General features: G+C 43.0%; 3 protein-coding genes across 5 annotated transcripts; 2 read left to right on the forward strand and 1 right to left on the reverse strand.

The window, feature by feature from the left end:
- Window positions 1–271: 271 nt before the first annotated feature.
- On the reverse strand, window positions 272–9,702 carry myadmb (myeloid associated differentiation marker b). 2 transcript variants are annotated; one of them, XM_086130060.1, is made up of 2 exons: window positions 9,568–9,702; window positions 272–2,980 (listed from the first exon to the last, which is right to left on the reverse strand). In XM_086130060.1, exon 2 carries the CDS (start codon window positions 2,922–2,924, stop codon window positions 2,043–2,045), a length of 882 nt encoding a protein of 293 aa, XP_085986186.1. In that variant the 5' UTR covers window positions 2,925–2,980; window positions 9,568–9,702; the 3' UTR covers window positions 272–2,042. The 2 variants fall into 2 exon arrangements, with proteins under 2 accessions (XP_085986186.1, XP_085986187.1); XM_086130061.1 differs by lacking the exon at window positions 9,568–9,702 and adding an exon at window positions 7,116–7,319.
- Window positions 9,703–11,957: 2,255 nt separating this feature from the next.
- Window positions 11,958–15,930, forward strand: pex19 (peroxisomal biogenesis factor 19). 2 transcript variants are annotated; one of them, XM_086130051.1, is made up of 8 exons: window positions 11,958–12,074; window positions 12,387–12,469; window positions 12,554–12,722; window positions 12,809–12,894; window positions 13,118–13,291; window positions 13,365–13,523; window positions 13,601–13,645; window positions 14,198–15,930. In XM_086130051.1, the coding sequence occupies exons 1-8, from the start codon at window positions 12,011–12,013 to the stop codon at window positions 14,276–14,278; spliced, it is 861 nt and encodes a 286-aa protein (XP_085986177.1). In that variant the 5' UTR covers window positions 11,958–12,010; the 3' UTR covers window positions 14,279–15,930. The 2 variants fall into 2 exon arrangements, with proteins under 2 accessions (XP_085986177.1, XP_085986178.1); XM_086130052.1 differs by having other exon boundaries at window positions 12,557–12,722.
- A 617-nt stretch (window positions 15,931–16,547) lies between these two features.
- Window positions 16,548–27,616, forward strand: copa (COPI coat complex subunit alpha). The gene is made up of 29 exons (XM_086128749.1): window positions 16,548–16,756; window positions 17,071–17,184; window positions 17,342–17,415; window positions 17,521–17,601; window positions 17,818–17,894; window positions 17,981–18,090; window positions 19,706–19,815; window positions 20,637–20,736; window positions 20,893–21,111; window positions 21,302–21,452; window positions 21,529–21,595; window positions 21,714–21,789; window positions 21,863–21,945; window positions 22,129–22,354; window positions 22,441–22,579; window positions 22,680–22,842; window positions 23,257–23,403; window positions 23,488–23,677; window positions 23,755–23,850; window positions 24,436–24,524; window positions 24,613–24,736; window positions 24,815–24,904; window positions 25,306–25,409; window positions 25,557–25,703; window positions 25,800–26,123; window positions 26,235–26,345; window positions 26,437–26,598; window positions 26,965–27,159; window positions 27,235–27,616. Exons 1-29 carry the CDS (start codon window positions 16,717–16,719, stop codon window positions 27,292–27,294), a joined length of 3,669 nt encoding a protein of 1,222 aa, XP_085984875.1. The 5' UTR covers window positions 16,548–16,716; the 3' UTR covers window positions 27,295–27,616.
- The last annotated feature ends 190 nt before the right edge of the window (window positions 27,617–27,806 follow it).

Here is a 27,806-nt window from a genome sequence, read left to right on the forward strand (position 1 = left end):
ACCCCTGGCCCCAGCCCGGCCCCCTCAGTGAAATTGATCCAGAACCGCCCCTGCGCACCTCCCATGAGGACGTGGCCTTTTCAACACAAAAAGGTGTTACGTTTTGTCGAAGATCCTAAATTCCAATGAAAACATGCCCTTTTTTCTAATAAAGTCTCATAAAGACATGCCCTTTCCAACTCTCAAGAGTGTGCTACCATTTGTCGGAAATCCTACCAAATTCCTGAGAGCACGGCCTTTGCCCCTTAATACAAATAATAAGGCAACAAAGTGTGTTTAATATGGTTTTCATTGAAATGCAAAAAAAGGTTACATTTTCTTACAACACTGACGTGGTGCGAACGCTGCAGAACACAAAATGGCAGAATACAAAAGTATTAATTAAAAATAAGTACAACAGCCATTCAAAACCAACAGAGCCTTTTACGACATGTGACATATAGCATTGAAGTGTGTAAGATGATACTGTATGATACCGTATGCCGTGCACATATACAGCGTGTGTATGCAAGTATGTGCACCCTGTACAATAGAAATCCAAAAACATCAAGTCGCTTGTTCGTTTTAGGTGATGCACTGCTTCAAGTAAGACCAAAAAAAAAAAAAATACCAAGTCAAATTTTTAGCTGGTTATTGACGTTCGTTCATAAGGCTAAAAAAATAACAATACACTCCTATGTTTACATGCACCTCCTCACCACCTTATGTCAACGTGCATCAACGGAATGACGTTTTTTATGTGTGTTTGAACTTCATTAGCTTTAGCATGCTCCGGTTCACACTCTTTTGAGTCCTTCACAAAGCGCACATGTAAACATAGCAAAACAACGGCCCCCGCCCACCCAGCAGATCTACCCCTCCCACACACAAAGACCCCGCCCAAATCTCTAACCTTCGTAGTCACACGGTATGCCAGATAAGTTTTGTCAGACCCGAGGATTCTTAAATGACAGGGAAACCTCATCAAGGGAACATTTTAGTATGAATTTACTGATAAATGTATTATAATAATATGATGGTCTTAAATGCATCCACCTCCTACAAATTGTCCAAACTAATAATACATAGTTTATGAAGTTATCTCATCACATATGCAGCCATTTCCCCTCCTTGCCATGGTAACCTTCTGTGCTGACCAAAAAAAAAAAAAAAAGGAACAAAAAAATATGTTAATTATGAGCACTTTTGAGGTTTCTATCAATGAAAACACTTGTTTTCCCGTTTCCTGTTCTATGGTTATCATTACCTTTCTTTTCTTTGCCATCACTGACATAACACACTTGTGAGGTCAGATTTGGGGATACTCAAAAATTCTGCTGTCAATGAAGATTAACACCCCCCCACAAAAAAAATCCCGTTCTGTCATGGTCATCACATGCTTTCTCTTTGCTATCATTTATAACCGGCTGTAGTTGAAAAAGAAAAAAAGGCACTTATGTGGTTGTTGCTATGGATGTTAACTGGGCTAATGTATCATTAGATTTCCCCCCAGAAACTTATTTGGGACTGTTTCGTTATCGAGGTTATGATTGCGTATTTCTTTACCGTTTGGTAGTAAGAAAATAAACACACACACACATCAGAGGAAAAAAAAGAATCCCACTTCTAGAGTCGGTCTTTTTGGTTGTGTGAGTTTCATTAGATTTGCTGACTGCATTTTGAGGCATAGTTTTCATTTTTCTTTATTATTTCAAATTAAATTTCAGCTCCAAATTGTATACATTGAAAAAAAATTACTAATACTACCACAATTTGTGAAACGTTTCCTAATTTATGTCTGCATAGCTGTATGATACTGCCCTCTGATGGCCAGGGCGCAAATACTAGAAGGAGCACAAAGTGGGTCTGGAACGAATTATTAGCATTTCCATTCATTTTGATGGGGAACGATGATTTGCAATATGAGTGTTTCAAGAAACAAATTAAACTTGTAAACTTTTTATTTGAACTCAGAATTTTGGACTGTTGCACCTTGCGGGTTCCCATGCGCAAACACTTTTGAAGCTAATTCGGAGTCACGTTTAGAATGTTGAGCCGCAGTCTCAAGCACTGACAAACACCAAGCGGGCGGAGTAGATGAGGTCGGCCAGGTAGAGCACCAAGTTGACGGCAGTGAGCACGGCCACCGCCATCAGCTTGTCCCATGTGCACAGCCCCTGCGTGGAGCCGCAGCTGGACGGACGCTGCTTGTTGCCGCCGTGCTTGGGGTCAAAGTTGAAGATGGGCCAGACGATGGTGGCCGACAGGTAGAGGATCACGGCTAGCAGGGCGTAGCCGGACAAGAAGCGGGCGAAGGGGAACGGCAGGCAGCCGGTGCACTCGCCCACGCACAGAAGGATGATGGCGGCGGACAAGATGAAGCAGATGCAGTAGACGGACATGCAGTACTTGAGCGCGTCATGGCGGTCGTACAGCACTGGGTCGCTGATGAACACGAAGATGATGCAAGCCACGAAGGTCTCGCACACCTTGAGCAGACCCGGGGCGGTGGCCATGTAGCCCGCCACCTCGCCCGGCCTGGCCTTGCTGATGCTCACCTCGGTCATATAAGCGATAGTGGCCAGGCAGGAGAAGACGGTGGACACGATGCGGTAGTCACGCACTTCGCTGGGTCCCATGGAGCCTTTCAGGTAGTACAGTGGGAAGATGATGGACGCCGACAGGCACAGCAGAGCGGCGTAGCAGGCGAACGTGATGGGGAAGTTCTTCCAGGAGACGGGCGCTCGGGTCTGCAGGCCAAACAGCTCCACCAGGAGCACCAGCAGAGTGCCGGCGAAGCTGAAGGCCCAGCAGAAGATGCACCAGTCGCCCGTGCCGTGGTACAGACGCCCACCGTGGACCGCTACCGAGAAGGCCACGCATGAGAAGATCAGCGCCGCCAGACGCGTCCACAAGAGGGGGGTAGAGTGCAGAACGATTGCCATGTCGATGCTTGGTTGCCTCGTTCAGGGAAGATCAGCAGATGGTCGGGTAGACAAATCTGGAGAAAGAACACAAGAAGGATTCATGAGGGTTTTAGCATACAATAATCCCCCGCTGTGGGAAAAGTAGCAGAACTCTGCACACAGTTGACAACCCCCTAAAAATGTTGAGAAATATTAATTACGTCTGTATTACATAATAATACAGACGTGTCTTGACTTAATTCATTCCATGACCACACCTGTAACTCAAAATGCCATTAGTCCATTCCAGCGCCGCAAAAAAAAGGTCATGTTTTTAATAAGAAATATATAAATATAATAAATATATACAGTATATATACTGTATATCATTAAAAAACATTTTTTTCAGATAAAAATTAAAAAGTCGCATTTAAGTTGAAAAAAGTGAATAACTGTTAAGTGTGCTTGAAGCAGAAATGTTAAAATGTTTCTTTTCGGTTAAAGCAGGCTGGTCAACTTTTCATAAGATGCAAAGAAAGGTGTATGACTCATAACGAGCAGATGGGCTCTGGAGGCTTGTTATAATAAACAAAAAAGGACTATATTAAAAATAAATGTGCGCTGTGCGGCTTGCTCATAAAACTGCATTGGGTGTAACGGCTATAAATCAAAATGCATCTCAGTGACTGCAAAAAGCCAGTGGTGAGAAGTAGCAAAGTACAAAGACTTTGTGTTGTAACTGAACTGAAGTCGATTTTTTCAGGTACTTTACTTGAGTAAAAAAATTCATATTTTCTTCGTCTCGCTTTGTCAAAATATGAATAAAATTGTGAAAGGATTAGAAATGCCATGTATGTAATCCATTCTAGCCTACCAGAAAAAATATACACTGTATATTTGTTGCTACCACTGTAATGATAATAAGGATGAAATAGCGCATCTGGGCCACATGAGGGCGACGGTTTGCAAGCTTGACATAAACACCCCCCCCCCCCCCCCCCCCCACAGAAAAAAACGCACACACAAGGGTGTTATTGTATCTCCAGCACAAATAATGACTCCTCTGTGGTGGACGCATTTCCATCTGCTTGAATAATCTGCTGAGAACTGGCTTTCCCTTCTCTCGCTCCTTTCCAGCCTGACTTTTACAGCTGTAGTCTGTAAGTCATTCCTGCTGCTCGGAGACTTGGCCTGTCTCACTCCAACATTCCATCCATGTTGGAGTCCTCGACAGGCGAGGCGTGGCGTGGGGCGGCACCCTCCGCTGACCCCTGTCATCAGTAAGGGCCGACTTCTTTTTATTATTTTTTTGGAATCCCTCTCTACTTGCTTGATGTATTCAATTCACTGCTCAGATTTATCGACAGGAACACTGTAGGGGGGAGTTTTGGATTTTGAGGCTTTGAAGTTTCCACCTTCACTCAACGCTAGCGCCCAACTGGCGCCCCCGCGAGACATAACACGCTTGTACGGGGGTGAGAAAAGAGGCATGCGACTAATGGGAGCCCGTAGTAACATACAGTACAGTGACCACGTTTACAGTACATGGCAGCTGGTGGATTTCTAAGGTTCCCCACTTGGCTTGCCATCAACAAAATGGAATTTCTTCCATGTGGATCTTTGCGCTCCCTTCATGGTCATGCCACTTACGGCATGACAAAAAGATTTATGTGTTTAGGCATCTATCTTTTTTTTTTTTCTCCCACTTGGCAAAAAATACAATTCCTCCAGTTTGGAATCTAATCCGGTGCTCAGTTTGTTTTTTTATGCTATTCAAAACACTGTACTGTAATGTGTTTATCTTGGTTAGTTCCAACATGTTCCACTTCTCTTGCCCGAAAGTACAATTCCTCCATTTTAGATCAAACTAAGTTCTGCGCTCGAAATATGATTTACTTATTACTGTAAAATATTAGTGCCATTTATAACAGTGAAAACGTTATTTCTGTTGAGGCATCTGGTATTGTCCTTTTCCCCACTTAGCTCTCCAATTTGGATCAAACTGTGTTCTGTGCAGGCAGGATGGTCGACTAGTGGTTAACCGTTCTGCCTCACAGTCAAGAGGTCACAAGTTCATTTCTCGGTTCAAGTGTCACAGGTCGTGCTGGAGCCTATTCCAACTGTCTTTGGGCAGTAGGCGGGGTACACCCTGAACCGGTTGCCAGCCAATCGCAGGGCACATATAGATGAACAACCATTCACGCTCACAATCACACCTAGGGACAATTTAGAGTGTTCAATTAGCCTGCTACGTACAGTATATTTTTGGAATGTGGGAGGAAACCGGATTACCCGGAGAAAACCCACGCACGCACGGGGAAAACAAACTCCACACAGGAAGGCGGCAACCGGAATCAAACCCTCCACCTCTGCGCTGTGAGGCGAACGTGCTAACCAGTCGAACACCCCGCCGCCCACGCCGGTAGTAAAAAGTCGAGAATGGCAGATGCCTGCCACGCCCCAACTCTTTGGGAAAGCCTCCTCTTCCCGCTACTCCACCCGACAATGTCATAAATAAGACAGCGGCCAGCTGCGAGCCTGCCTTTAGATTTATAGTCGATGCGATCCACTTATAAAAATTGAACTTGCCCTAAGCGATGTCATCCTTTCCAAGACCGCCTGATGTATTTATTGCGGAGGAGCCATGTTTATGTTACCATAGCAGACGCACATTCGAATGCTTTTAATGGGGTGTCGCCTTGTGGCATGTAATCCGTTCTTTCTTTGATGTTTCGGCTGTCTCGGTATTTCCACGCAATTTCCCGGGATTTTCTTTGTCCCTGTTGACATGGAATGGGGGGACAAAAGTGAGAATTTTTTACATGCCACGCAAGGTACGCTGAGCCTTATTTGTCCATTTACCTCCATTATGATCAATGTTAGCAAATACCTGATTGTCGGATGTCTCTAAAAAGATTATTTTGGTGACAACGGCTTGATTTATCAGTATTATAAAGCCTCATTTTATATGCTTACTGATTTTTTTTTTGTTGATCATTCAGATTTGACAGGGTTGTTCACAGCACTCTTCTGTGTGGTGTGTTAATTTAGAAGATATCTTTTTTCACTTTACGAGGACGTTAAACAGTGATATGCGCATAGCGTCGTTTAACAGTTACACTTTTGACACACCGCAGAATAATCGCTCAGTATAATCTTGTAGAGACATCCGACAATCGGGTCTTCACTGACTGATGGCAAACGGAGGAATTCTCAAATTCACCCTGATTATCAGTATGTGGCCACGAGGCTCTGTCAAACTCTGTGTTGAACACAAACACACAAAGGAATTTGCGATTGTAAATATTGAACAGGTTTAACAATTACGATTGTCCGCCCAACTCTTTTCCAAGCAGATTGGAAAGGAAACAATTACTCTGAACACATCCCACACTGCATAACACCCGCACAGGATGATCATCGAATAATCGGGCCTCTGTTGGATTTGATTAAGTGTGTCATAAAATGCTTACATTTACGATCATAAAAGTTGAACAGGTGTAACATGTACAATTGTCAGCCCTGAATATTTTCTGATAAGAACTTTGAGATATCTGACAATTGGGCCTTTGATCGGAAGGGAAGGAAAATGTTAATTCAGCCCGATAATTGGTATTTGTGTACCCAGATTTACCCATTTGACTTTGATTCATTAATTTCGTGTGGAAAAAATCGGGAGTGCTTACTACTTAGGGGCGATCCCATTTTTTTTAGTTTAACGCAGAATTGACGTATTACCTCGTGTTTATGGTTCTTCCTCAGTGAACGCATTAGCATTCTTAGCTAGCAGCCTACTGGAAAAAGCAAGATTTTTAAGAGGAATAAAAAAGAGAATAGAATGCAGAATGTCCTCCTCCCCTCTCATCCCACAGACATCCATCACCCGTTTGGCTTGATGCCTCATTAACCTCATACCCCAAGAGATGCTTATAAACAGACGGAATGGGCCTTGTTTACATTAGACGCCATTAGCGAAAGAAGACATATGAAGGCAAACGAGCTGAAGAAAGGAGGGTGGCGTTGGGGAGATGGTCAGGATTGAAAGGGAGGAACCCGGGGAAGCCCTGAGCTCAGGCCACATCACCCCCCCCCCCACACACACACACACTCAAAGGCCGGTGATGGAGTGGAATAGCAGAGCAGTGAGTCACTGTGGGGCCCCCTTCCCCTTTCACCGCCCACATTATTCCATGTGTAAAAAATAAAATAAAAAAATAAATTCCAACTTACTGATGTGTTCCAGATGGCCGTCTGGCTCACCAACTTTTTTTTTTCCTCACTTTCTCCAATTTCTTTCCCTTGCCTTGGTGGTGTCCCTTCCCTCCCCTCCCTTTTCCCATCCGATCCAGCTTAAGGAGCAATTACACGTCATGTAGAAGGGCTTCCAAATATCTTGTAGAGTTGAGACAGGGAAAAAAAGGCGGCTTTTCCACTGTACTGCATGGAAAACATAAGAGGAAAACACGTACACACAGTGGTGGTGGTAAGGTTCTGTGCGTGTGTGTGTGTGTGGGGGGGGGGGGGGTGTTACTTCCCTAAAATGGACACGGTCTGAAAATAGTGCTTGCAGGTCTCGGGTTGGGGACGGCAAAACAGGACGTGACCCGCCCCCGGCACTCCTGACCGACACCGTCATGAGTTCAGTTGCCATGGTGACATGCAGCTAACCTGATTTCATCCCTTAATTCGCTTACACGCCAACACCAAGATGAGGGCGAAGCTGAATGTGCGTTTGGGAGACATGAAATACATCCTTCAGAGGGACAAAGTCCACTTTGTTTTGTTTTGTTTTTTTAGAGGAAAATTGATGGTGAGACTTAAAAAACCTTCTAAAAGTCTTTTTAAAAAGGGTGAACAACAAGGGAAATGGCTTGTTTCGCTGTTGTATGCTACAGTTTTGACTTCAGTTAGGATTTGGGTGAGGGATAGGATTAGGGTTAGTGTGTTGAGTTACATTTATGTGTTTCGTGACCCTAATGTATCTCAAATCATCTTATGCCATAGAAATGAATGGCTATGGAAATAATCCGTTCCAAAACCCCCAAGAAACACCAAACGTGATGTATTTTCTTACATGTTTTTCATGAAAATATAAAATAAAAATTACGCTCAATAGTATTGCACCATGTAAAACTCAAAGCAATGACATTTGCACTCCACGTGACCTGCAAACACGGAAAATGCAAGCCTGTAACACAACTGTCCCTAGTGTTTTGTCCTTCCTTGTGCATCATCTGGGGCATTTATTGACAAGTGGCAAACTAGCTAAATGGTACATGACCACCCCCAACTGATGGGGGTATGAATGGATCTCGTATGCTGTGAAGTTTGCTGCTGCCATCTAACTGTGGGGTTCAGAACCGCATGTGCATCCCAAAATTATTGCTCTTATCTCAAGTCAAAAATAGGCCACGCAACGGCTCATATCTTAAAAACTTGACTTATACGTCACATTTTTAATTGAAATTAATTTCCCCAGTATCAGAAACTATTTTTGTTCTGAGAGATGTTCTATTCCTTAAGATAGTGCAAGACATTTATAATAGTTTTGAATTTGTCATTATAGTTAGTTTTTGCATTAGTTCCTTCTTTTTTATATACGAGGAGTTGTTGTGGAGTGCAAGATTAAAAAAAGGGTGGCCACTGAGTATTGTGTCATAAAGTAAACTAAACTCCAAAGTGACTTTAATCTTCTTCATTCTGCGTGGCCTTACCGTAATACCTAAATAAATCCATTTCAAATCAACCCCGAAAGTGAATGTATGAAATGAAGAGACAATGATGAAAGGATGAGACATTTTCGCTAGACAGTAATCATACTAATCTAATCTAGTTTCACTCATTGTTTTTTTTCCAAGCACTCTCATTTTTATTTTATTTGGTTAATGAAAATAGTTTTTCAATTGTAATTTGAGAGATTTCATTAATTTCCCGCAACTATAATAACATGCTGAGGAGGGCCGTGAGGAGAGAGGCATTAGTATTAGGTGAGTAAGGGGTAGTGAGGTGGTCAGGGTTGGGAAGGGAGGAATGAGGAGGTGGAAAGGGGGTTCCGATTAGTGCTGGTGGGTAAGGTCATGTTTTGGTTTAGGATTACATTTAGGTTTCTTTGGCAAACCTAACTGGCTTGTTATTGTTCTTCAACCAAAAACTCTTATTTAAAAAGCCTGGCTGTGCTTCGGCGTAGCTTTTGGGGGTTCATTCATTAAGACCAGTGCAGGGAAGGTGGGTGTGCCGCCTGCCGCGCCCTTCAGCCAAACACACACACACACACACGCATACACACACACACGCATGCACGCACACACCTCCCTGTCCATTTTAGTGACAAAACACAAGCGTAAATATGCACAAGAGGCCATCTTTGATTCTATTTTTCTCGAACATGACTGCACCAGAGCAAAGAAAAAACAAAATGTAGTACATTTCCTCTCCAATGATTCCTCGCGCATTTGAACCACAATCGCACATGTAAACAAGCATCAAAACCCCCTTTTCATATTTTCCTCTAACATTACCACATGTTAAATAGATTTTCTTAATGACAAAAACACACACAAAAAGTAGCCATGACTTGGGTTTTTTTTTGTTTTTTTTGTTAACTTTCAGCCTCTCAGTCTAAAAACGTGTTCCTTTAAAGAGAAAAAGTACATATCTGTACAAGATGCAACAAGTTCTTTACCTCGTGTGCTCGGTTGCAGCGTCTCACACAAACATCCAGCTGTGGAGAGTCTCTCACACACACAGAAGGGGAGCGAAAGAAAGCGAGCAGAGCAGACTCCCACTTGACTTCCTTGCCAGCTCCCTCCCCGCCCCGACCTCCAAATTAGGCATCGAATGTCCTCGTACCGTTAGTCACATCTGTACATGCCACACCTCCAAACTTCCCAACCTACTCCTACTCCTCCTCATCAACATCCTCCCCCTCCTCTTCCTCCCTTGTCACTACGGAGACGGTGACACACACACACACAATGTGGTGCAAACGTTCACCACGTGTAATGCTTTTAGAATAGTACTGGCTCTTTTTTCTTTTTTTTTTTTACTCCCCAAACTTATTTTTCTCGTAAATCCGTGATGACGAAACACACTCATGGGACACTTCATTAGATACCCCTACACCATCTATTCATTGTACTGGACCATTTTAAGTGACGAAAAATGAATGCAATTGATTAGTTACAGGAATCTTCCATCACTTGCCCATTATTTTTATTCTTTATAAATGTACAAAAAAACAATTTACATAACCAATTGTAATTATCACACACAATAATACTTAGTTATGTTTCAAATTTCAAAATCCATCCATCTATTTACCCATAGCTAAAAAGTGTTGGGAAATTTTGCTGAAATGCATACCAACTTTTCACAATAAAAAAAATTCTGGCTCCAATTGTGGACACACAACTGGGCACCAAGACATTCCAATATTTGCAGTACTGTATATGTACAGTGGATGCCTGCTGTTCACGGCTGAGCCAGACCGCAAAGAGCAAAAATCAACGTACTATTGACACTCATTCATGAAAAAAAATGTTTTGTTTGCTGTTTGTTTGTGAGACAAAAAATTATTTAGTAAGTGGGGATATTCCGCCAGTAGGCGTTCTCCACAAAATGGGGGTTGACTCAACAAAAATTTAAAAAATATTTACTAATATTTTAAAAGCTATTGAAAAAAAATCCACCAAGTTTGCCGGGGCCCACTGTATTGTGTTTTACAATAATACTTTTCTATATTTATAATTCCATATGGACCTATGGCTGAAAAAGAGAGAAGTGGAGAGTCTGTTGCGGCACTATTTTTTCTGATTGTTCAGTTCAGTCGCATGCAGTTTCTTTATTTGTTGCTTCCTTTCCCATATCGGTAAGTTAGGTCCAATTCCTGCTCTGTGGTTATCATCACACTTTCCTCTTTACCATCACAGGTCCATTTGAACTCTGGAAAATCCAATGGCTTTTCCTGTACACTATGAGCAGCAGGGTTCTCATGCGTAAGATTCCAAGTAATATTGCAGAAAAAGCAGAAGTTGACCAAAAAAGTTGCATTGAGTGGGTTTCCTGTACTGGGAAAGTGTTGTAACATGATTCTTCAGCACATCAGCGATAACTTACTTGGCAGGGCGCTCATTGCAACGCCCTGACTCATCTGAACAGCCCACTGATTGTTTACGACGTTGCCTAGCAATCACTCAATGTCATCTCAAACAATGTTTTTTATTTAGGGACAGATGGCATTGTTATTAAAAACAAGGGTAACGATTTAGAGAAGGAAGATAATAGTAAGTCCTGCACATTCCTCCAGAATAGATTCAATTGGCTTCAATTGAGTTATGCTGTTGTTAAATTTGTCAGTGGTTCTATTCTTCCTATCAACAACAACTAGATTCTTGTAAGTATTTCTTTTCCAGCACAGGTGGGATGACTTATCCCACTAAATGGCCTCTGAATATATTTTTGTTTTGAATTATTTATTAATATTTATCATTTGTGTACTGTAAATGGTCATTTGAGAGCTTACGAAAACCTTTATTAGTCTCGCAATGGAGAAATTCCCAATTGTGTGCCATTAAATTAAATTGGAACATAATCCATCCAAACGGTCTTATGAGTTTACGTGGATGGTTAACAATTGGATACATTTGTTATTTTGAATTTATTACGATTCATTTTTAAAGCTTTGTTTCTGAGACTATATTTACATTAAAATGTATTATTTCATTTTAGTTCATCTTACTGTTTTGTGTTGTATTTATGTTTAATTTCATTGTATTTTTATTGTATTTTAATATATTTTCTTTTGCTGTATTTGTATTGTATGTATTTTATTGTATTTGGACTGTGTTTTGTTTTTATTTTACTGCATTACTGGTTTGTATTGATTTGATGATTTTATTTTATTTTATTTATTCCATGATTGTGCGCGTGTGTGTGCTTCTGTGTGCGTGTGTGCGCGCGCGCACGTGCCTTTATATTTCAATGTACTGTACTTTTTATTTGGTTGTATTGTATCTTGTTGCCCTCGACTTGTATTTGGAAGGACCATTGCGATTACGTCATACCGAGCGACATTTGTGACTGTGTGACGTAGAATTTGTGCGACAGGTCGTGGAGAGGAGTCCGTCATGGCGTCGCTACCTACGGAGTTACAAAGCGGCGACGACGCAGAACTGGACGAATTACTGGACAGTACGGTTATAATTAAAATGCCAACTGTTAAATAAATACTGGCATTTTAGGTCTTAGTCCTTTTCTTGTATGTGGGAAATGGCGTTAATTTCGTCTGATGCTGTTGTGGTTCTCGGTGAAGTTGCTGTCAAACTAAAGTGAAGCACTCCCTCGTAGTAAATAACTTAACGTTACAATTAAATTTGTAGTCGTGTGCTATGTAAGGGGTTTCCCGGGAAGGTATTGCCCAGTGGCTATATCGCTGGTCTTTGTAACACCTAGTTTGTGTTTTACAGGACAAAGATATTAAACTTTAAAGTTTTGTTTTTTTAGGTGCACTGGATGACTTTGACAAGCAGTCTGCGCCTCCTGAACCTAAAGCACCTTCTTCCTCGTCCAGCCATGGACCAGAAATGGTTAGTGTCGTAAGTTTGTGCTTTTTGTTACAAAAGCACATAGAAAAATAAACGCATATATTTTTCTCGTACATTTTCACACAGCAGCAGCCGCCGCTGCTGGAGGACTGCAAGCTCTTTGAGACACTCTTCGAGGGTGACATGGCGGCTCAGGCCCAGCAGGAGTGGAAGAAAGCCATGACGGAGCTGGCTCAGGAGGAGCCGGACCTGCTCGAGCATTTTCAGAAACTCTCTGAGGCTGCCTGCAAAGTTGGCAAGTTTTGGTGTTTTCTTTGATTCTTTTTGCCCGATTGTTGTTTTGGTCTCTTCCTGGTCAAAAAATGTGTTTATCCGACACAGGGACTGACACGGCTTCTCAGCAAGAATTTACCTCCTGCCTCAAAGATACCCTCCGTGGCCTCGCCAAGAATGCCGATAACTTGCAGGTAGACTTTTTACTTTGTTTTACTTTTGACTGAATGTTATGATGCACTGTTCCGTGTTCTGTGTAATGTACAGAGAACTGTCACAATTAGCGGGAGGTAGGGACCAAACAAACAATGACTTGTCAATATTAACGTACATAGCAGAATGAGTTAATTGTCGAAGTGTGACAAGATATGAACTGGTTACACCCTACCCAAGTTACACATGTTTGTGTTCCCGCAGTCTTCTGGCCTGGCCGGAGATGATCTAGTAAAGGCCCTGGACGGCTTGGGATTGGACGAGGGCGGTGAAGGCGAGGGTGACGATGCCAACGTCCTTCCCATCATGCAATCCATAATGCAGAATCTTCTCTCCAAGGAGGTTCTCTACCCTTCCCTCAAGGAGATTACCACTAAGGTTTGTCAGCAGGTTCAACCCTGGTTGGCAGCAGCCATTCATACGCTGATATGACAAACCCGTTCGTCCTCAGTATCCGGAGTGGTTGGAGGCCAACAGGTCCAGCCTGAGCCCAGAAGACGTCCAACGCTACGAGCAGCAGGCCAAGGTCATGGGAGAAATCTGCCAGCGCTTTGAGAAAGAGGAAGACGGCGACAAGGTCTTTGAAGGCATCATGGACCTCATGCAGAAGGTAAGAGGACTCGCCTTGAAGAGATCCTCTGAGTTCTTCATAACATCTTCCTCATATCACCTTGTTTTGCCACACAGCTGCAGGACCTTGGACAGCCACCAAAGGAGCTTGCAGGAGACGCTGTAAGTTGATGGTCACTGGACATGTTGGTTACTTTCCGGGAAATCATATTTTTGACAATTCTTTATGTTTAACTCATCTGTTTGGAGAAAGTCATTCATTTTGGAAGAAACCTATTTTGGAAAGTCACTTTTTTAAGGAAACAAGTTTTAAATTTTTTTTTTTTAATCTAAAACCATTTTTCAAATTCCCTTTTCAAGGAAAAAAAACATTTTTCAGGGGGGAAGAATTCGTTGAAAGGTGACTTTTTAAGATATATATATATTTTTAGGAAAAAGTCATATTTTTTTACAAAAAAACTGTTTTGTTAGAAAAAAGTATGGGTTTTTTTTGAAGGAAATATGAAAAGTTTTGGAAATTTCTGTTATTTAATCTATACAAATATGAATTTTCCCCCCCAGAAAATCACTTTTATTGAGTGAAGTATATTTTTTAAAGGAAATAATTTTTTTAATCAACTATGGTTGTTTTTAGGGGGAGGGAGTTCGGAAAAAGGATAGACTGTTTTTAGACTGAATCAATCGATTGACACTGTGTTCTTCTCCCCTCACCAGCCTCCTGGCTTCAACTTTGACATGGACTCCCTCAACCTTCCAGGGGGCGCTGGGTCGGCTGAACAATGCTCCATCATGTGAGGAGGCGGCGGCTTGACCTCAACTGCGGAAAGGGCCACACCCACCACGGGTTGGCCGGCGGCATTGTGATATTCATGTCGCACATGCTCGGCCTCAGGTTCCAAACATACAGAGAAATGTGGATGGGGTTGCAAAATTCCAACACACGCACGAACATTTGATCATCTCTGCATTCGTATTTTCATCCAGCTCCTTGATTTGAACTGTATTCCCTCCTCCAGAATGATGATACTGCACCCTCTCTGGCGTGTCTTTAACCCTCCTATTATGTTGCAGGTCAAATTGACAATAATTATCAGAAAGTGCCATAGGAAAAAAAAAAGTCCTTTTATATATCATATTGAACCCGACCGATTACTAACCATTTTAGTCAATATTTCGTGAATTACTTAGATTGCGTTTGATTGATCATTCAATCCTATTTTCATGTTGAAACCTTTTTATTAAGCACAAACATATTTGTTGTATGGGTTGATTATACATGAACCAGCCGTTCGGACCCAGAAATTACTTTTATTTTTTGAAACTTATAATTATTGTAATTTTATGCCTACTAATTTATAGGTCAGTTTGACCTACAGTCTAAAAGAAGAGTGAAACAAATCAATTTTAAAAATTGGGTCAAATATTAGGTACAGTTCAATTTTCCCAGTTGGATTTTACTTGCTGTGTCATAGGTTTGTGAAACTAACTGAAAGAAAAGGGGATTTACTGGTCCAAAAGAAAAATTGCAAATTTAGTGTTTTGGTGTCAGTTTGACCCATAATGTAACGGAATTAAACTAATTCAAATGAAAAACTCAACTTTATATCAGGATAACATATTTAAAAACTGTAATCTAGATTTTTTTTTTTTTTTTTTTGCAGGACAATTTGAGCCACTGTATAACAAGAGGGGGCAGACTAACCAAAAGCAAAAAGGCAAGAAACTTCTGTTTTTTACAGCTCTTTTTGACCTGCAGTATAACTGGAGGCTGAAACTGACTCAAAAGAAGGGGATCAAAAATGGTGCAATTTAGAAAACAAATTCAGATACACTTTGACCAGCAATATGACAGGACAGTTAAAATGGGTTCGTTTAACCCCTCTACACAAATAGGAAATTTAACTGATGTGAGTGAGTCGTCTGTTCGTGTCTTATTATAATAACAAACACAAACACCGCACTGTATGTGTCTCCTTACATTAAAAAAAAAGAAGATAATTGTCTCCCACAGTCATCCCAGTATTGATCTGAAGTGAGTGATTTGATGATGATTATAGTTTGAGGTTTCCTTGCTAAAGTGCTTCCCCTTGAGGATTTGTGTGTTTCTATTGTGAAGATTGATGTTTGCGTGAGTGGGGAGGGCTTCCAAGCTCTCCCTTTAAAATGTGCATTAACAAAAGGTCGGAGCACTTTGTGTGTGAAACAAAGTTGTTTCACTGTTTGCAACTATGGAGACGGATCTAGAAAGCACAGGGCAAAGTGCTGCTGTATAATAAAGAGGCAGTGACCAATACAAAGAGAAGTTTGTGTCAATTAAATTGCTTTCATCATGCCATCATTTCAGGGTCAAATGACGTAGCTCGCTAAGAGCTGATGCATGTGATTTTTTTTTTGCCCTCTTTGTAAATACGGTATATTTAATAAAAGAATGATATCAAGAAGGTGAACTTGGGTTATGTGTATTAGTCCTTTTTTAGAGGTGGCTATTATGTCACTGAAATACTGTATCATTTTTTTGCAACACAAATGTTTGCGGTCAATGTAGTGCACTGAATTTTAAAACAAAAAAGTCGACTTTTAGTGCCGCTACTACAATCATAATTATATTAATTATTAAATTTGACATACTTCTACCGATTATTGTAATACTGTATACTGTAATTTCAAATGATACAGTACTTAAAATACGGTAACGCCCCAGTATGTGGAAAATGACGGAGTCACTGACTGATGCTCTGCAGCTTTATTCCCTGAATTGGTAACAGAATGCACATTCATCATTTCTCATCTAATTTTGGAAACGGATCAATATCAACAGGCACCACTTAATTATTTATGTCAAGCGCTTTATTACAACTGCAGCTGTTGTGAAAGCGCTGTATAGATAAAGATGTATTGTACTGTACAGTATTCATTCAAGAGCTGCTATCGGCCACAACTCACGCCCAGACATTCCACCCAAGCCGGATCTATGTGTTGTGTTTCTATGTTCAGACCGCCGTGGAGCTTTTTGCGTCATCTGCGCATTGTTGGATAATCACAACTTTATTGTTCAAACCCGGAAGACAAAACAGGAGACGTGTCAGGAAAAAGAGGAGAGAACCATCTTAAATGGGCGATTGCCGTCAAGCCTAGATTATCAGATATATTACAATTGCACGTTTTGCGTACAGATAAGGTGGTCGTTTACTATAAATTGATAGTTAAAGAACGACAAACCCTGGTTCTTGACCATGTTGAACAAGTTTGAAACCAAGTCGGCCCGTGTTAAAGGTAAGCGTTGGGCAGTTGCAGGTAGCTTTTAGAGGCTAATGTTAGCGAGCTATACGGTAAAGGTACTGTATTTTGTCTATGGGTTTTATCAGTGCAGTGTTCTATGGAGCTATGCAATAATTAAAGGTTTTTAAAGCGGTTTCAAGTACGCGAATCTTCCTGTCGTGATGCCTAAAAGCTAATGATTGCCTTTTTAATATTACTACTACTTACCGTTGAAAATAATACGATATATCTGCGTCTCCTTCCCTGTTTAATTAGATATTTATGGGTGATGATTTTTAAAAAAAATCCTCATTATTGTTACGTTTCAGGGCTAAGTTTCCACCCCAAGAGGCCGTGGGTTCTGGCCAGTTTGCACAACGGTGTCATCCAGCTGTGGGACTATCGCATGTGCACGCTCATTGACAAGTTTGACGAACATGACGGTAAAAAGAAAAGCTAATTGCAAATTGTATAGATGGGTGAATGGATGTGTGATGGCAAAATAGTCCATTTCAAATGTCCGTGGAGACAATGATGGATGGATGGATATTTTTTGCACTCTGTTGACTTTGGATGCAATTTGCGTATGTTGTCCCATAGGTCCCGTTCGAGGAATTGATTTCCACAAACAGCAGCCCCTGTTTGTGTCTGGAGGAGACGATTACAAAATCAAGGTAATATTTATTGTGGTCGCCATATTGGCTATTGTTAAACCCAATGATATCAAATTAGATTTTTTTCCCCCAAAATCCTTTGCTTGTGTATCTTTATTTGACAAGGTGTGGAACTACAAGTTGAGACGCTGCCTCTTCACCTTACTCGGACACCTGGACTACATAAGGACTACCTTCTTCCACCATGTGAGTTTCTCTTCCATCAACAAAGTTCTAAGAACTTTCCCAGACTTCTTGAAGGGGCCATATGAAAAAAATAATTGTACTAATTGTACACAAATAGTTGGCAATATGTGGGACTAGCCTGAAGCAGCCTGACAACTCTTGGTGTCTCTCTAGTGTTTGTCACTGGAACATGGAAAATATTGCCACAACATACCCATTCATCTGCTCCTTTTCTAGGAGTACCCTTGGATTCTGAGTGCCTCAGACGACCAAACCATTCGCATCTGGAACTGGCAGTCCAGGACTTGTGTCTGGTAAACTGAATATAAGACCCAACATGGATAAATAGTGCTCAACTGTAAAATCATAATTCCTCACTTTATCCTCTTCATTTCGACAGTGTGCTGACGGGCCACAACCACTATGTCATGTGCGCCCAGTTCCACCCCTCGGAGGACCTGGTTGTGTCAGCCAGCCTGGATCAGACTGTGCGAGTATGGGATATCTCCGGTGAGGGCTTTTAGGGGACAACACAGCACAGGAGGCTGGGTGAAGGTGGGGATGGGGTCTAGGAAGTGAACACGCCATTGTTGGTACCATGTTTTTTCTGTTGAGGCATAGGGAAGCCACAAGCTAAACTACTACTACTACTGTACTCCCGTTTCTCTTTCTACTTTCTTTTGGCAGTTGGCCAATACTTTTGGTACATTACCACCAAGTTCTGCTCACTGGCAGTAATGCACCGAACATATCGGCCAACCTGCGAAAGAAAGTCAACACGATTAAGGGAATGGGGATTTTTACAAGTCGCAGGACCAGCCAAACTGAAAAAAATCGCAACGTTCAGGACAATACAATTGGTTGACAGTATTTGATTTTTATTGCAAAAATATAAGATGAAAAATACAATTTTAGCCACAAATGACAAATATTTGGGGGTTGGGAAAGTGTAAAGGAAATACCACTTAAAATATTGAGCAAACAGTTTGTAAATTCATCATGGTGTTCCATCAGAAAAACCTAATAATTCAACAGACGTGTTCACTTTCTATCACATAAGAAAGAGGCTGAAATGGGATGTCGAGTTCACATCCCAAGTTGTCCTCTTTCTCTGCGATGTGTAGAGGACAAACTGCGGGCTGAATGCACAAACGCCTCCTCCCACTAAAGATATCTTTATCTGACTTTTAATCATACTTGCTGAGTGAGGAAGTGTTTGCGTGCCTCTCTGCATGCTTCTTGATGTTTTTATATGTCTGCGTTTACCTTTCACAGCTACCTAAACAATCTCTCCTCCTCCCTCCTCACTCATGTCATCGCCTCTGTGTGTGAGCTCAGCGGGCAATGTTTTTGCATTGGCGCCACCTTACTGTCCACTCACTCATTCATTCATATTCACATGATTATTTCTTATACAGCCCCTCAATGGCAAATAACCAGCATCCGGGGACTACTCATCACTTCTCTGCAATTCCTCAGATCTGACATTTTAGGGGTTTTAGCATTTGCCCCGCATGACACTTGCACCAAGCTAACACAAAGTAAAGTTTATATTCTTGTATTACGAATTGCTTTATGCTAACTAGTAACGTAAGTTGCATGTGACTCATCGAGCACGCATGAGTATTCAAGTAAAATAACATTGCACGTTCTTCACATCCAAAGCCCCATCAGAGCCCGTCTTTACAACGCCAATCACCCACACCCACACCCTTGCTCCCTGTGTGCCCCCTTATCCGCTGCCCTCTCCGGAAACATCCACACTTGCACACAGGTTCCTCGTTCCATCCCATTTTCCGTTCATCTCTTCTCACTGCTGAACCAGACGCTCACCACATTGTTTGTTCAGGCGGGAAGCATCATCAACACAAGCTTCGCCGTCCAACCCAATCATTTAGTTTCCCATCTCTAACCTAATCAGACGCTACGCAGGAGAGCAAACGTTTGTGATGTTTCCATCCTGAGTGTTTGTGTCCGCTGGTCCAGCAGTCGTCCCGTCTTAGCTGCTGCTGCTTGTAGTCATTTGATTTGGTCGATCTGATTGTTTTGTTGACTATTTTCTTCCCCAATATGTTCGCTTCCCCGCGCCCTGCCGTCGCACCCGCGACTTAAATGTTGGTTGCAGGTCTGAGGAAGAAGAACTTGTCGCCTGGCGCCGTGGAGACGGAGGTCCGCGGTATCTCCGGCGTTGACCTGTTTGGCGCCTCCGACGCGGTCGTCAAGCATGTGCTTGAGGTGAAATGGGCGCCGCTTTACAAAAAATTGAGACGTGATGTCAATGTTTTCTTCAAAGTGTCTCAGGGTTTTTGAAACCTCACAAACTTGACAAAAGAAACTTTTTTTTTTTGCATATAAATACTCAGTTGACGATGATCCAATATACAAGATTATGAAAACAACCTACTAGTTTGCGAAGCGATGTTAGAATAAGCATACCACAAGAAGGCATGCTTTTTAAAATTGTTGGTAGAGACGAGTACAAACATTTTGACGAACGATAACACAGCAGTCAGCTGTGTTTACTGCTTGTAGCAAAAGCTCATTTGCAACGCGAGTCCCTGGATGGGCGCCATACTTTGTTTGTCATTTGATTTAGATTTGGGGTCTAGAAGTGATTTTAATGCAAATACAGGACTCCACTATTCTTGAGTAACTGACATGCCTCCTGAATAATGTTTATAAATTCATTTCGTTATGTTAACAATAATTACTCTGCATCAACTTACCAGAAGATGGCGCCAAAGCAATACTTGTATGAGACATGGCTTTTACTTGTGCAAAAAAATAAAACGTAAATAGGTGAAACCACAGGTACCAGGTTGTTTATAGTTATGTTGGCTTTCCTTAAACCCAAATGATCAGGATTGTCATCAGGCTCCTGAAGAGCTTGCTGATCAACTGATCTTTTTGAATCGTGGGTTATCGCCCATCGAGCTCTGGGGTTAGACACCTGCGTGGTAATGAAAGCTGTACTTGAAATGGTACAACCTGTGAACTGATTGAAATGCTTCAGTGAATCACCATCAGCATGACTGATAGCTATTTACTTTGTCCAGGGTCACGACCGAGGCGTTAACTGGGCCACCTTCCATCCCAGCATGCCTCTCATTGTGTCGGGCGCTGACGACAGGCAGGTCAAGATCTGGAGGATGAACGGTAAGAATAGAATAGGCGAGATCTTAATTTCCATATTTGTAGGTAGATAGCATTACAGGCATATCTCCATTATGTAAAGTGCATCATTTAACTTCTGTTATGTAGAAATAACATAAAATGTGCACGTGTCACCTCTCCATCTCCTTCCACTGACAGAGTCAAAGGCTTGGGAGCTCGACACGTGCCGTGGCCACTACAACAATGTCTCCTGCGCCGTATTCCACCCGCGCCAGGAGCTTATACTCTCCAACTCTGAGGACAAAAGCATACGGGTGTGGGACATGTCCAAGAGGACCGGCGTACAGACTTTCCGCCGGGACCACGACCGCTTCTGGGTGCTGGGCGCGCACCCCAACCTCAACCTATTTGCTGCGGGTACATCGTCGACCAGTTTATAGTCGTGTTGCACTGCTTTGTTGTCGTCCTTTGCACCACTGTTGTAGTGCCAAATTGCAAATACTGCAGGAACATTCACACGATTAACGAGGGTTCGCTATATTGCAACCCCCTGACAAAGGATGGAGTGGATGGGTTAAATTGTATTTCTGTTCACGTTTCCCTCTAGGCCACGACAGCGGCATGATAGTGTTCAAGCTGGAGCGCGAGCGTCCGGCTTACGCCGTCCACGGCAACATGCTCTACTATGTCAAGGAGCGTTTCCTGCGCCAGCTGGACTTCAACAGCAGCAAGGACACGGCTGTCATGCAGCTGCGCAGGTGGCTGATTAGCAGCAGCTAGCTCCGTTGGTTTCTTAAAATTACAAGCAAATGTGACACTATTTTCTTGTCGCAGTGGCTCCAAGTTTCCCGTGTTCAGCATGTCCTACAATCCCGCAGAGAACGCTGTGCTCCTGTGCACTGTGAGTATTAAAAAATAAATAAACGCAATGAAGTAAGGAACCTACTGTATTGCATATTTTAAGACAGTTATGACCATTGACTTGGCAATATTTTTTTTTGTCTTCTCTCATCTTTCAGAGGGCGACCAACCTGGAGAACAGCACATATGACTTGTACTCAATTCCCAAAGAGAGCGACTCTCAGAACCCCGATGGTACGGAAATAGTGCAGTGAATGACTCTTGTCTCAAGTGATAATGATACAATGATAGTTCTGTTCCCTCTCAGCACCCGAAGGCAAGAGGTCCTCTGGCCTGACAGCAGTGTGGGTGGCGAGGAACAGATTTGCTGTCCTGGACCGCATGCACTCTGTAAGTCCTAAGTAGTGGCGTGTCGATCAATAAACGACGACAGCAGGTGAGGTAATGTGAATGTTACCCTAATTTAAATCAGTGGGAGTAAGAGTCGGCCCATTTAATATTTGTCTTGCTTTGTGTTGCTCGACAGACGAATCTCGCCTCATTCTGTTCCCATCCACGTCTTGTCTTCCGCAGCTGCTGATCAAGAACCTGAAAAACGAGATCGTAAAGAAAGTGCAAGTGCCAAACTGCGAAGAGATCTTCTACGCCGGCACAGGCTCGCTGCTGCTGCGCGACGCCGACGGCGTGACGCTGTTCGACGTGCAGCAGAAGCGCTCGCTGGCTACTGTCAAGCTCGCCAAGGTCAAATACGTGGTGTGGAGCGCCGACACCAGCCACGTCGCGCTCCTGGCCAAGCACGGTAAGAGCGGCCTGTCCGACCAACTGCCGTCACACGTGTGCGTGTGACAAGAGTCTCAAGGTTTCCCCTGTCTGGTTGCTTTCCAGCTATTATGATCTGTAACCGCAAGCTGGACAGCCTTTGCAACATTCATGAGAACATCAAAGTGAAGAGCGGCGCCTGGGATGAAAGTGGCGTCTTCATTTACACCACGTCCAACCACATCAAATACGCCCTCATCTCAGGGTCTGTGCACATCCACTGAGTTCAAGCGCTGTAGCTTAGCTCAAATCGGGCCTGATAATCAATGTCTGTAAGACGCTCTAACCCGTATCTCTCCACGTAGTGATCACGGCATCATCAGGACGCTGGACCTGCCCATTTACGTCACCCGCGTGCGAGGCAACAACGTGTACTGCTTGGACAGGGAGTGCCGACCGCGCGTCCTCACCATCGACCCCACCGAGTACCGCTTCAAACTGGCCCTCATCAATCGCAAATACGACGAGGTGCGTTTCAACGAGCAAAGTCGGGACTTAATGGGGAAGCACTGTCATGCCAAAGCAGAGTTGTGGCAGTGTTGTTGAAGTGACAATGTTGATCAAGTTGAGCATGATTGTTGCATTGTACAGGTTAATGTTGAACCAACAGCCAATGAGCTACTGGATACTGTGCCACTCTATCCTAGTATGCGATCACCAGCATAGCCTCCACAGCCAAGAAAAGCCCTTTTCAACATCAAGTGGAATATTTGGGGCCGAGGATAAATAATATTCAATTTTTTTGCTTTTATTGGTAGAAAAACTGAACTCATTAAAAGTTTAGAAACCGTTTCACATTCAATAACATGAATGAACAACGGTGTCTAAATGTTTGGCTGCTCGGACACATGCTTAAATATTCATCAAATTTGACCCTTTCAGGTTCTTCACATGGTCCGTAACGCCAAGTTGGTGGGCCAGTCAATCATTGCTTACCTGCAGAAGAAGGGCTACCCTGAGGTGGCGCTGCACTTTGTCAAAGACGAGAAGACTCGCTTCAGCTTAGCTCTGGAGTGCGGGAACATCGAAGTAATTGCCGCAGTTCTAGTTTCTGTCCTCCTTCGCTAAAAACTATGAGGTCATCGCAGCCATGTCTCTTTTCTCTTTCGCAAGGTGGCGCTGGAGGCGGCCAAGGCGCTGGATGAGCGCAGCTGCTGGGAGCGTCTGGGCGAGGCGGCGCTGCTGCAGGGCCACCACCAGGTAGTGGAGATGTGCTACCAGAGGACCAAGAACTTTGACAAGCTGACCTTCCTCTACCTCATCACCGGCAACCTGGCCAAGCTACGCAAGATGATGAAAATTGGTGAGGGAGGGAGAGCATTCCAGTTGGTGTGATGATCTCCAACAGTCGCTAAATTGTGTGTGTTCTTTGTTTGGTAGCTGAGATTAGGAAGGACATGAGTGGCCACTACCAGGCAGCGCTCTACTTGGAAGATGTCAGCGAGAGAGTCCGCATCCTGAAGAATTGTGGCCAGAGTGAGTTAATAGAGCAACCAAAGCCACATTTTGACTAAATTACCAAGAAACATTTTTTTTAGATGGGGTGTAAAACACAACTGCTATGTTCATGTCAAAATAGTCAAGTAAGGCAAAAATCTCATCCCAAAAAAATCCACTAGTTAATGCCTAAAAATGACCGACACAATGAACAAAATTTATGACGATATTACCACTCCTAATTTTCAAAACTTCAGGTACAATATGTAATGTTCAGTATTATTTAAAAATGTTAAATGGTTTGTGTTCAATTGTTCTCAAGTGTTTAAAAATGCTCACTACTTTTTTTTAAAGAATTTTAATAGTATGCATATAATTTTCTGCATTTGTATAATTTTCCACTGTGTTTTACTTACTTTTAAGTTTTTGCCATAATACTCTTTCAGTACTATTCAGGTGTTATATGCAGGTATAGTATCAGTCAAATTTATGAATTGTGACATTAGTTCCAAATCAAGTATTTATTTATATTGCATGTTTTCAAAGCAGCTATAGTGTTATAAAAAATGTTTTTAATAACAATTTAGATTCAAATCACTTTTTTCTGTCTTCCCCCCCGGGTAGAGTCTCTGGCTTACCTTACTGCTGCCACACACGGACTGGATGATGAAGCTGAGGCCCTCAAGGAGACGTTTGATCCGGAGAAGGAGACTGTATGTATTCAAATCTACTCCCAATAGTCACGACGCCACCACACCACCATTTTGGCATTAAGACCTCAATTGTTTCTGTCACTTGTAGTTACCTGAGGTGGATCCCAATGCCCAGCTCCTGCAGCCACCACCACCCATCAACCCCCTAGACACCAACTGGCCCCTGCTCACTGTCTCCAAGGGCTTCTTTGAGGGAGCTATCGCAGCTAAGGGTAAAGGGGAACATAAAATGTGACTAAAGTGGAAGTCATTCAGCAGCTTGATTGATGTCGGGATGTTTTGTTTTGTAGGGAAAGCTGGTCAAATGGCTGCTGACCTGGACATGGACGCCTCTGGAGCGGAGGGCTGGGGAGATGATGCCGAGCTTCAGCTTGATGAGGGTAAGCATTGTAGAATGAAGTATTATTACACTGGCAGGAATTTAGCCTTTAAAAAAATACCCTAGAGGGGCGGGAAAATATCATTTTGACATAAAGATGCACGCAGCAACAAACATTCCCTGGCTCACACTTTTTTCATAACAAATCTGAATGCTCCTCTCAACTCAGGTCATAGGTCATTTTGCATCCGGGGGCAGTCCTTCCCAACCTTTTATTGCACCAAGACACATATATTATGTTTAATAAAAACATACAAATGCCTCAGAAAGTATAGATATTGAAATGATCATCTCATTTCAGTTTATTTACTCTGTGTGGGAAAAAAAGTCTTAAAATTTAACTTGCCACAAGCTATAAGAACGCTCTTAATGTAGAGCCAGCTAATTAACGTGTTCCCTCAGATGGCTTCATGGATGCTCAGGATGGCTTCGGCGATGAGGGCGGTGCCAAAGAGGATGGAGGAGGCTGGGAAGTGGAGGAGGACCTGGACCTTCCACCAGAGCTGGTAGGAGAACCTTTATAGATATGGAAATGCCCAGTGGGCCGTATTAAAGGGAGCAGGCAATGTGTGGCATCCTTTGTCCGTCCCTGGTGTATATGAAATAAAAAAAGAAAAAGAGCCTCGCTAAGTACATCTACTGTTCATCATCAGGACTTGCCAGCCGGTGCAGGCGGATCGGCGGAGGACGGCTTCTTTGTGCCGCCCACCAAGGGAATGAGTCCCACGCAGATGTGGTGCAACAACTCGCAGCTGCCGGTGGACCACATCCTCGCGGGCTCCTTTGAAACCGCCATGAGGGTAAGTTGCCTTCTTCCTGACATAGATCAGGGAAATGTAACCATTAGTGTACCGGAGAAGAAGTCTTATTGAAAACATCGCTACTTTCCTCCACAGCTGCTCCACGATCAAGTTGGAGTCGTCAACTTTTGCCCATACAAGTCGCTCTTCATGCAGACTCTGTCCAGGGGCCGCACCTGCTACCTGGCGCTGCCTTCTCTTCCCTGCCTGCGGGGCAATCCCCAGAGGAACTGGAAGGACTGCGGTGCCAAGCAGGGGCTGCCGGCCGTGGGCCTCCGCCTGGCCGACCTCATCTCCCGTCTGCAGCAGTGCTACCAGCTGACCACCTCCGGGCGCTTCGAAGAGGCCGTGGAGCGCTTTCGGGCCATCCTGCTGTCGGTGCCGCTACTGGTTGTCGACAACAAGCAGGAGATTGCTGAGGTAAGCCAGCAACCAGGTCATGTGTAGGCATCGGATATTTTCTAGAAAGCGAACACTGAACATTTAATGTACTTTTGATGCGTTAATTCATCATTTTTACCACTGTTGTAGGCTCAGCAGTTGATCACCATTTGCAAGGAGTACATAGTGGGCCTGACTATGGAGACGGAGCGTAAGAAGCTGCCCAAAGACACACTGGACCAGCAGAAGAGACTCTGTGAGGTCAGGCTTGACTCATTATTGTATCATTTTTTGTGTGTTTGTTTCCCCGGGCGACCCAGTTTCCTGACGCCGTGTTTGTTTTCCCGTACAGATGGCCGCCTACTTCACCCACTGCAACCTCCAGCCCGTCCACATGGTGCTGGTGTTGCGCACCGCTCTTAACCTCTTCTTCAAGCTGCGCAACTACAAGACGGCCACCGGCTTTGCCCGCCGCCTGCTCGAGCTCGGCCCCAAGCCCGACGTCGCGCAGCAGGTCAGCCATCACAATTTTAACCTTTGCATAGTGTGTTGTTCTGCACCAAAATTATTTTGATTTCGATTCTTTTCAGTATATTTTGTTATCACTTCCTCGTACTTTTTGACATCAAAATATTTACCACATATAGAGCGAAATACACATTTTACCCCAGGAGTCGATATTTTCCACACAAGGGGAACGCCATTCAAGTGAATGAGACATTAAAAGTTCCTCATCTTTCCCATTCCAACTTCAAACTGTTAATCCCACCACATTTCAGTTCAGCGTCAACTTTTCCACATTTATGTGCAATTCCTGCAGAATGGCATTCTTCAGATTCACTTTATCATGTTAGAATTTTCATTTTCCTGACCAACTCAGACACGCAAGATTATGGCGGCGTGCGAGAAGAACCTAACAGACGCCCACCAGCTGAACTACGACCCACACAATCCTTTTGACCTGTGTGCTGCCTCCTTCGTCCCGCTGTACCGTGGACGTCCCGTGGAGAAGTGCCCGTTGTCTGGGGCGTGCTACTGCCCCTCGTACAAGGGCCAGGTGTGCAGGGTGACTCAGGTAAGTTGAAATAAAAGCAGACAATACGATTTGATGGCACTGAACATCACACTAATGTTTACTTTCACGTTTTAGGTCACTGAGATTGGCAAGGATGTGATCGGTCTGCGTGTGAGTCCACTCCAGTTCCGTTAAGACAAAAGGAAATGTCATCAAATAAAAAAAATATATCTAAAAATGAATGACAAACATGTATGCTAGCATTACCATATATTTCTCAAGCAATTATCCTTCAAGAAAGCTATTTTGTTTTGCACCTTTGTCATCTCTTTTGCAGTGGCTGAAATCATTCTATCAAAATAAAAAATCTGAACTGTGTAACAAGGGGTAGAGAAAAAGAAATAAAACACCTGTCAAGAATGCAACAAATGCATTTTATCTCTATATACAGTATGTTTGTCATATGTTTTGGTGTTGGTTTAAAATGTTAATAAATCATACACAAAAATGGAGAAAAGAGACATTATTTTCTATATATCATTTATAACAATTGCCATGTGTCTTAAAATATCTAAAGTGCTTTTGTCAAAACACCAGGATCAAGAATGATCGGCATTTTTTTCCCTGCGTACTTCTTGCCATGGCGGAACTGGCTCGTTTTCTGGGTGACTCGGTTTCATGCAATGTGCAAGGTATTTTTTTGCGGA

This window comes from Hippocampus guttulatus, chromosome 14, assembly GCF_054856545.1.
Source record: "Hippocampus guttulatus isolate MCC_2025c chromosome 14, RoL_Hgut_1.0, whole genome shotgun sequence".
Classification (NCBI taxonomy): Eukaryota; Metazoa; Chordata; class Actinopteri; order Syngnathiformes; family Syngnathidae; genus Hippocampus; species Hippocampus guttulatus.

Bases quoted from the DNA above. Each gene is read 5' to 3' on its own strand.
- myadmb (XM_086130060.1), bottom strand. From the start codon at position 2,924: ATGGCAATCGTTCTGCACTCTACCCCCCTCTTGTGGACGCGTCTGGCG.
- pex19 (XM_086130051.1), top strand. From the start codon at position 12,011: ATGGCGTCGCTACCTACGGAGTTACAAAGCGGCGACGACGCAGAACTG. The intron at 12,075-12,386 runs GTACGGTTATAA...TTGTTTTTTTAG, and splicing joins ACTGGACGAATTACTGGACA to GTGCACTGGATGACTTTGAC. The intron at 12,723-12,808 runs GCAAGTTTTGGT...TATCCGACACAG, and splicing joins TGAGGCTGCCTGCAAAGTTG to GGACTGACACGGCTTCTCAG.
- copa (XM_086128749.1), top strand. From the start codon at position 16,717: ATGTTGAACAAGTTTGAAACCAAGTCGGCCCGTGTTAAAG. The intron at 19,816-20,636 runs GTGAAATGGGCG...TACTTTGTCCAG, and splicing joins TCGTCAAGCATGTGCTTGAG to GGTCACGACCGAGGCGTTAA. The intron at 23,404-23,487 runs GTAATTGCCGCA...CTCTTTCGCAAG, and splicing joins TGGAGTGCGGGAACATCGAA to GTGGCGCTGGAGGCGGCCAA.